The sequence below is a fragment of the Citrus sinensis genome, chromosome 8 (genome assembly GCF_022201045.2).
Source record: "Citrus sinensis cultivar Valencia sweet orange chromosome 8, DVS_A1.0, whole genome shotgun sequence".
Lineage (NCBI taxonomy): Eukaryota > Viridiplantae > Streptophyta > Magnoliopsida > Sapindales > Rutaceae > Citrus > Citrus sinensis.
In genome coordinates, this window is record NC_068563.1 from 25275210 (window position 1) to 25284404 (window position 9195).

At 33.7% G+C, this 9195-nt stretch overlaps 2 protein-coding genes across 4 annotated transcripts; one reads left to right on the forward strand and one right to left on the reverse strand.

The window, feature by feature from the left end:
* Positions 1-1418: 1418 nt before the first annotated feature.
* Positions 1419-2844, forward strand: LOC102608780 (60S acidic ribosomal protein P2A-like). 3 transcript variants are annotated; one of them, XM_006471310.4, is made up of 4 exons: positions 1419-1586; positions 1679-1768; positions 2278-2501; positions 2592-2844. In XM_006471310.4, the coding sequence occupies exons 2-4, from the start codon at positions 1681-1683 to the stop codon at positions 2616-2618; spliced, it is 339 nt and encodes a 112-aa protein (XP_006471373.1). In that variant the 5' UTR covers positions 1419-1586; positions 1679-1680; the 3' UTR covers positions 2619-2844. The 3 variants fall into 3 exon arrangements, with proteins under 3 accessions (XP_006471373.1, XP_006471375.1, XP_006471374.1); XM_006471312.4 differs by having other exon boundaries at positions 1424-1582; XM_006471311.4 differs by having other exon boundaries at positions 1427-1586; positions 1676-1768.
* A 1435-nt stretch (positions 2845-4279) lies between these two features.
* LOC102609634 (histidine-containing phosphotransfer protein 5) lies at positions 4280-8966 on the reverse strand. Its single transcript, XM_006471314.3, has 6 exons — positions 8799-8966; positions 7896-8026; positions 7722-7790; positions 6417-6488; positions 4738-4810; positions 4280-4610 (listed from the first exon to the last, which is right to left on the reverse strand). The coding sequence occupies exons 1-6, from the start codon at positions 8856-8858 to the stop codon at positions 4563-4565; spliced, it is 453 nt and encodes a 150-aa protein (XP_006471377.1). The 5' UTR covers positions 8859-8966; the 3' UTR covers positions 4280-4562.
* Between the last annotated feature and the right edge of the window lie 229 nt (positions 8967-9195).

Consider the following 9195-nt stretch of genomic DNA (forward strand, 5'->3'; position numbering starts at 1 on the left):
CAAACCTGCACCCGCACAAAATTTGAATTACTATATTCACATGTAACCTATTGCGAGTTTTAATTTTTTTCAAGAATACCAGCCCACTAGGGGTTTTGATGATTACTAAACATGCAATGGTACCCGACGGATATTTTGCGGTTTTCATATTTAGAGCCACAAATATTCAATATGTAAATTTATAACAATAATCTAAAATTCCACATAAAATACTTGATTCTAAATTTAATTAAAGTAAGTAGAAAATTAAAATTTCAACATCAATCCAACATTAACTTTCAAATTTAAGTATGAAATATACAAGTCCATCAAAACTCAAAAGTGCTTTTGATTTAAAAAAGAAAAAAGAAAAAGTCACAAACTAGCATCCAAAGGTATCAACACAATTATGCAAAAGTAGCACCACTACACCAGTAACAATATCATCTCATATTCTCATTCAACGCAAGCTCCAAGAGTTAAGCTCTGTTTGATAGAGTTTTTCAAGTAGAGCTTTTGTTAGTAAAACTTTTATAAATAGAACTTTTACCCAAAAAATATTTTTTTATTGTAAATGAGAACTTTTATAAAAAAAATTATAAAATTATTTTAATAGATAAGTTTTTTAAAGTTATGTTATGAAAAGAATAAAATAAGACTATCAAATAAGTAGAAGATATTTTAACATTTAAAAACAAAATTCAATCTCTACTCCCCAAATGTCAAAACTTGAGCTTTTACTAGTAGAGGCAAAATAACTTACTTAATTTTCAAAATCTCTATTAAAAAAACAACAAAACAACAATAAAAATTATGATAAAAGTTTTTAAGATTAAATAAGCATTTATAATCACTAAATAAGACAAACCAAATAGGCAATTAGATCTTCATTTCATTTGTCACTATTAGCACTCATCCAACATGATTTCTACAATAATAACTAAGATTAATATTTATATCTAAAACTAATCCGAAAAACAAAATTATAATAATACGTGCATTAAGTTTATAACTTAATGCACAAAATTATAATAATCCATGCATTAAGTTAAAGAATACTAATTTATACATTTAAATTTATTCGATAAATTTTTAGGTTTAATTTTTTTAATTAAAATTTTAAAAAATATTGACTGACGGATACTCATGTAGATATCCATCAAATATTTGACATATAGTAAACCCACCCACAACTTAATAAATTTTAATTTATGATTTCAAACTCATCTACAATTATAAAATTTCTCGCAACGAGCAGATTTTAATGGATAAGTTTAGTCGAATTTACGAGTGCTATTAATATCCCGGCACCAAACGCCCCTTGTACTAATGCAACTGCGAAGGGTTCTTGAACTTAAATCGGCTTTCATAAATACCCTTGCAACCAAACACCAAAACAACTTAGCAGAGGGAGAAAATAGTAAAATACTAACCAACGGCCAGGATTAATTCAGTTCCGCCCTACTCTCACAAACCAAAAACCCTAGCTATTTATAATCCTTTTTGCATCGCCAAAATCTCTTTAAGCAAACCCTAGGAGTAACTCTCACACGCTCTTGTTGTTGAAAAAGTCGATCTTTATCGTCTCACCTCTCTGCTATAAGCAAGTAAATTGCCCTTCTCTGTTTCTCTCTTCCTATCAATTTCATTCATTAACACTGATTTGACGTGATTGTTTTGTTTTGTGTCGTTTTAGCAGAAATGAAGGTGATCGCTGCTTACTTGCTCGCCGTTTTGGGTGGCAACGCCAAACCATCGGCCGATGACTTGAAGAACATTCTTGGATCAGGTATTCTGTCCTTGTCCGTACAACCCGGATCGTTAATTTTTAATATTTTTCAAAAAGATTATTCTTTTTTAATTTAATCAGGCATTGATAATTTTATGTTCTGAAGCATGAGATTAATGTGTTTGTAGTCTTAAATTAGCATTAGTGAATTTGTTGCTAATGGAAGCTTCAATAATGAGTTGTAAGCACGTTATTGGATAGAGATAGTTAAAATGCTGTAAGCACGTTATTGGATAGAGATAGTTAAAATGTTGTATTCTTTGTAGTTCATGATTTTACTGACAAAACAATGTTGACATATTTGTAAATCATGAAGGGAAAAAAGAGGCAATTTCAAATTTTTTACTCTTGAGTTTTTTATTTTGTTTATGAGAACACTAAGCTGTAAAACTTATAATGTTGAGGCTTGAGCCATTGAAAACAAATTGGAGTTTGGTTTATTTGTGGAAGGGGTAGTGAGGGGGGCTTGATGTGGTGTTAAATGTTTTCTTGGGTGTTTGGTTTTGCAGTTGGAGCTGAAGCTGATGATGAGAGAATAGAGTTTCTCTTGTCAGAAGTCAAGGGCAAGGATATTACCGAGCTAATTGCATCCGGAAGGGAGAAGTTGGCATCAGTGCCATCAGGTGGTGGTGTTGCTGTTGCTGCATCAGCACCTGCTGCAGGTGGTGCTGCTGCTCCTGCCGCTGAGGCTAAGAAAGAGGAGAAGGTCGAGGAGAAGGAAGAATCTGATGATGTAAGTTTTGTGTTGTGAAATTATATCCAAATGTATGCTATCGTTTTGTTTTGTGTATTTTGGCTGACTTGTACTTTGATTTTTCTGCAGGACATGGGTTTCAGCCTTTTCGACTAAGCTCTCAATGTTGCTTTTTCTGTATGAAGGATTATTATATTTGGTCATTAGTGTTTTTATTTGAATGTTACAAGTTTTTGGTTTGTAGTTGGATATGGTTTTCCCATTTTAGAGATTGTTTGAACTCTTGGAAGTTTTGTTTAGTTAATGAGGTGAAATCAACATTTCTGTTCAAATTCATTTTTATTATCCTAAAATCTTAATGATCTATACTATGTTGGAATCATTTTGGTAGTCAATCTATTTAAGAAATTATGTAGTTCTTTTATTGCTTAATTTTCTTTTGATTATCCATATATTTGTGAATGGTTTTTTGGGGTTTGATTCAACTACTGCTGAAGTTAGGTGTGTGTCTCTGTTTTCCTGAGACTTATATTGGTGTACTTGTAATGATTACAGCTATAGTTTAAATTTTGAAATCTTCCTAAAGAGTTCTCTTAAAGAGGATTAAATGTTAGGAGTGTTGAAATTTGACTACACAAAGTGCTAATTTGGTATTTATTCTACCTAACACGTACTTTTAGGGGCAAATATTGCTTACATTATGCAAGGTGTCATACAATGAAGGAGACAGTTGATTTCATTCAGGCCACAAGGAGATTTTTACCATTTTGTTTTGTTTTTGTTTCTTCATTTACCCGGAGCTCTACTATGCATCCTATCTCAGAAAATTTTCTTCCTTTTTAGGTCGGTAACTAGAAATTTTAAAAGTAAAAGTTTACCCTAAATACTGCAAATGTGGATGGAGGATTGATGCGTAGCGGAATGCATCATAAATGTGGATAATGTCTAGATTATTTGTGCTTGTGGTTAGGCTTTGCATTGTGCATGATAATACTAAACGGAGGCCTTGGCCGCCAGGCAAATGTGGATGGAGGATTGATGCATAGCGGAATGCATCATAAATGTGGATGGTAAATGTCTAGATTATTTGTGCTTGTGGTTAGGCTTGCATTGTGCGTGATAATACTAAACGGAGGCCTTGGCCGCCAGGCACCTGTTGCTAGTCGTGTGAAATTGCTCTGCTATTGCTCGATCTCATGCCTATAAAAACTCTAAATGGTCAATGAATTATGTGTAATGTTTATAAACAAAATCTTATTGTTCCTTAATTACTGTGTGAATCAAGACTAGCTCCTCAAGCAAGTGGATCAAGCATCATTTATGCGGCAAAGCCTAAACAAATCACATAACCAGCAAATATGCCTTGGAGCTATGACAAGTCTTTTAGAGTGAGTCATCCAAGCCACAGAGCTAAGCAATGAGCTAAGCCAGTCTTCACTTACAAAGGAAGAGGCTCTTGCATAAATTGAGCTTAACGTTGATGCCCATGTAATTAGTGACACCTTTTATGTCGCAGCATGTGGACTTACTACACAGACAGATATGAATGAAGGACTAACTCTGTTCGCGCTTGACCACTGGCAACTTATCATTCAGGCCATTCAGTAATAATATAACTGAAAACTGGCTTAATCTAATCTAACTTGAAGGAATTTTAGCAATTTTGCATGCATATATAAAATATTGTATTACTTAACTCACCTAGCTAGATGTTATGGCACAAATGCTACCTTGCATTATGATGTATGCATAATGCAAGATAAGGCACATTATAAAGGAATGACATCCAATTCTATAAAATCCCAAGCATGCAACCATAGAACAAACAACAATTATTCATTAAGTTCAAAAACAGCAAATAAGAAGCGACACTGGTGTTCAAACACAACATAAAACAGGTTATTAGGTTCAAAAACAACAAACAAGAAAGCAACACCGATGTTCAAACACAGCATAAAACAGGACACCAACTCGAAATAGTTTCAAACGAGCACCAAGTTTAGTTTCTGGTGAACTTTATTTAACACAAGCTATATGATAAGCAGCCATTTAGATGTTCAGCTGAGGAACCACCAGCAGCAAAGACACCAAGCCAGCTCTCTATGCTTGGTGTTGTCCCCTCTGAAGTGCCAGGATTTGCCTCCCAAGCTGGGTTCAAATAAGATGAAATGAAATTGTAAGACTATGTATATGGTTACTTCAATGATGAAGGTGAAATCAAGTAGCAAAATGAGGAGAGAGAGAGAGAGAGAGAGAGAGAGAGAATAAATATTACATTGAGAATGTGTGCAAGATTCACATGCAAAGTTTGGTACTCCTCCACAATCCTTTGGAGAATTTCATTACACCTAGAAGAATACACATCCAGTAGAAAACGATTGTGAGAAAAAATTTGTGAGCTATAGAAAGAGTACTTGACACTCAAAAGGTACTCAGCAGTTTGTGAAAAAAAATAAATGGAAAAAAGGGCAAGTTTGAAGAGAAACGGGAAGACAGAGGAAAATAGATTAATACAGCTAAATTCAAGACTAATGCCATTATTAATCTCTCAAAAGATGTCATTAATAGGGCTAAAGGAAGAAAGAAATACATGAGGCAATCATTCTGGAATTAAGATATTTAGTTACAGAAAATTTTCTTGATTATATCTGCTTACCCGAGAACAGAAGTGGCCCTCATATTCATATGCAAATTTACATATCCAGATTTAATGAAACAAGTGATACATCATGCAAAAATACATAAACAATAAAATACATGTATACATGCATCAATGTGTGTGTACATATTATGTGTAAGAGGCAAAACTTTAGATTAATACAATGCAGTAGAATACTCCATGTACCAAGAAACCTGAAGATGCACATACCAATGCTTCATGACCTTCCTAGAGACCTAAGGGCTTTGCCAAGAACAAAGCAGCCGCCCATCTGGATTTTAATACATTTGGTACCAAGGAAATATAGACAAGGACCAATCAAGATAATGGTAACTTTATTGAGAATCACAAAACAACATTTTGGTTACACTTCCACTCCTTGCAAACTATGAAACTAATTTTGATTTTTCCTCTCTTTTCTTATTGCTAGGATTTCGTACATTATACCCGAGACTTTATACCTCTCTTCTTGAATGTTCTACAAAGATTAAGAAATAAATAGATCCATCTCATCGACAAAAATATCACTGTTCACTGTACATGTTTTGCTTCTTCCATGTTTGTGAGTTTCTATCTACTGGTGCATAGAGTTTAGTCTCTTTTCATCATTTTGTGATGCACGCTTATTCCATAAAGTATTTATGGTTTGATGTGCAATTATTTTTCTTTATTCATTCTACTGAGCATTGGATTTTCAACTACATATTCGTAGAAGAAATTCAGGAATGGTTTCCTAATTTGAGCAAAAAATTATAAACCATAACAAACTGTTAAATCTGGATATGACACACTATGAAGATTGACAGGACTCAGATACTGAACTAAGGTCAGTCTTTTTGTTTTGACACCAAATTATCAAAAATTGTAAAAAATTTAATGTGTAAAACATGACTAACACTTGGCCTAGTACAGTTAAAGGTATTAACAAGGCACATCTTCGCACATATATAGTATCATTACTTATGTAACTGACATTACATGGCAATTCATTTATTGCAAGGACAGATCCTTTGTGAGTACTGATTCCACTGATTTAAATGAAACTTAATAAAGATGGTTTTTGTCCAAGGAAATGAAACTTTGAACAGATTAGGTTCCAGGAAAAACAATGCACAATATATATTAGTAACACTTTGAACTCTTAAGAGAATAAAAAAAGAGACAAAATCAAAAGTTCACACACCAAAGTGAAAAGTCACAAAACATACATTCATACACAAAGAGAGACAGTATATTATGAAAGCACATGCTAATGTAACTTATTTTCTTGGCGATGAGAGAAGGGCACTTCCTACCTTTCCTTGTCCTTGTCATCAATGGCAGAGCGAAGTTCACGGCAAGCAAGGGCCACGCGACAACCACCAATGCTGTAGTTTCAAATGCAACAATCATTTAGGAGGTTCAATTTATTCTTGTTTAAGATGATGGGACTAAACAGAAAAGAATCCATGAGATGAGCAAAAATTGAGTGGCAAAATGGCAGAAGAGTATATATAATCATATCCAGCGCATCAGAATGAAACGATAATCAGTAATTATTCTTTATGGATGAGACATGACCTATCAATTTGAGGTTTCTATAAAGAGAATCTGTTTGAAGAGTCTACTCTACTTTTAAAGCTAGACTAAGTTTCCTTCTTGCCAAAGATCTTATCATTTCAGTTTATATTGTAACCTGTATTCATGAATCTTTATGCTGAGCACTTTCAGGAAATAATATTTCTTTTAATCACAGTTATTAAATGGCATCCTTATTTGCAATCAACCAATGTTGAGCCAAAATTTCCAAACAATAATTTTGCTTATGAGGAATGAAGTAATAAAACTTGTTCAAGACATAACAATAAGAAATGAAACACCAGAAAACCATTAATTGCTTACTGAGAGATGATTATATCTTTAGCTAACTCAGTTCATCAAAGAATACTGCTCTGGATAGAGCCAAAGAACAAAAGACTATTTACAAGTGATGTCAAATAAACTAACTTCAGAAGATCAAGTTAAAGCAAAAAGATCTGAAACTAATTGACTATCAAGAGGACTAGTTATAAGTAATTGCTCCGGACAGTTGTGAATTTACACCACATGCCACATGCACGCCCACAAATCAGTATTAAAGAACACTGTCTAGAGGCAGACAAACAAAGGTTTAGTGAAGCTGATCAATATTAATTAAAGCCAGAGGATCATTAAAGCAAAAAGATCTCAAACAAAATGCATTTCAAGAGATCTAATTATAAATAATTACTTCAAATGAGTGAATGCATACCACGCGCCACAAGAACGCGCGTCAATCAATAATAAATATCTTGACAAAATGCTGATGCTGTCGTAACGAACGTTCCAGGTAATAATTAGTTCCATGCATATACGTACAAATACAAACTTTTAGCTCAGCCAACGGTTGCTTCCAAGTGTTCCGGATGCATTAGCACATACCATGTGTGGAAAATCATGATCACTTCCTACTTTTCCGGATTTATATCAAATGCCATGCACGTATAGCTAGAGTGTAAATTTCTTAAGTAATTGCAAGCAAACTTGGTATGGACACATATTAGATTCTTATACAAGCTCAGATGGCAAACAGAAAATCTTACCTCGAGCTGGCTCCCCTGAGTTGATGGACCGCAGCTATCAACTTGTCATAGTCCACTGAAGGTTCTTGCCTGATGATGATACATCAAACACACAAATTATTGAGAAAATCTATGGAAATATTTTCTAAAATTGATTAAGATTCTGACTGAAGTAGAATGAGGTCTGAAAAATACAGGGAATCACGAGCTTGTGTTATGGCATTTTCAGCATCCCTTGTGAACAAATTGATCACTTCTGTAACAAACAGAGGACTCTGATCGTTTTGAATTCTGCTCAAGGTATCGAAATTATGGTCCAGTATACCCTACAAGCAGCAAGAAATAATGAGAATGATGATTCTTTGACAGTGTATAGGATTGATTTTTGCTTTACAAACAGTACTTAACTTTTACCGCTGAAAGAAAGTAATTAATCCAAGAGATTTCTTCTATCCAAGTTTCAAATGCAAGAAATATCACTTACAAAATCATAGTTAGTTTTATTAGTTTTCCTCTTCAGATGAACTACATTAACCATGATTTATACAAATCATCATCACCCAAACAGATGATCAGAATCAAGAGAAACTATATAGCTTGTACTTGATAAGCATCAGAAGTCCAATTACAAACTTAATGACCGCATAAAAAGGACATGCAATATGATCATCAAGGCTTCAACAGATACACTAACAATATAAAAAAAAAAAAAAATCAAATTTGTTATACATCTTCCTTACAAATATATGCATGTTATAATTAACACCATAAAATCACTATAAAAAAGACCTCAAAATGACACTGAGACAACTACACAACAATATTTATTAAAAAATATTCGTTAAAGTACACACGTTGAGAAAGACTCTTTTCAACAAAAATTTAAAAATTATATGAAAAATCTAGTTAATATAAATCGTACATGACCAAAATCAAAATAAGAACAAATATTATTTTTGTCATGCATTTTATTTGCCCCTTTTTTCTTGGGTCGAGAGTCTTGTTGCTTAACGTGTATCCTAAGATACACAATCAAGTATCTTAATCAACAAGTAACAACCCAACATGCACATCTGAGAACAAGAGCAAGAGTTTCACCTGCTCACGCAGGGAGCGAACAAAGTTGTTCAACTCTTGCTGAAGGCTGGTACCCACCATTTTCTTTTTCTTGTTTCAAAGAGAAATTATCGGTGATGAGGAAATGGAAATCACAGGGAGAGCTTCTTATAAAGAAGAAAGGAAAGGCTCAGGAGTGTAACTCATGCATGCATACGCAACATCTGGCAACTGAATGACGTGTATGTGAGACTGAGGTGGCAAAGAATAATAAGTGCTTTGAAAAATATTTTGTCAGCAAGTAAAAGAGTGAGCGTTAAAGTTGCAAGTTTTATTTTGTTTTGTATTATTGGGATAATCAAATCCCCTCTGGCACCCTCGTCTCAGTTTGGCATGAGAGTTGCCATTTTGCCTTATACGTGGAAAGGTGTTAAAACGG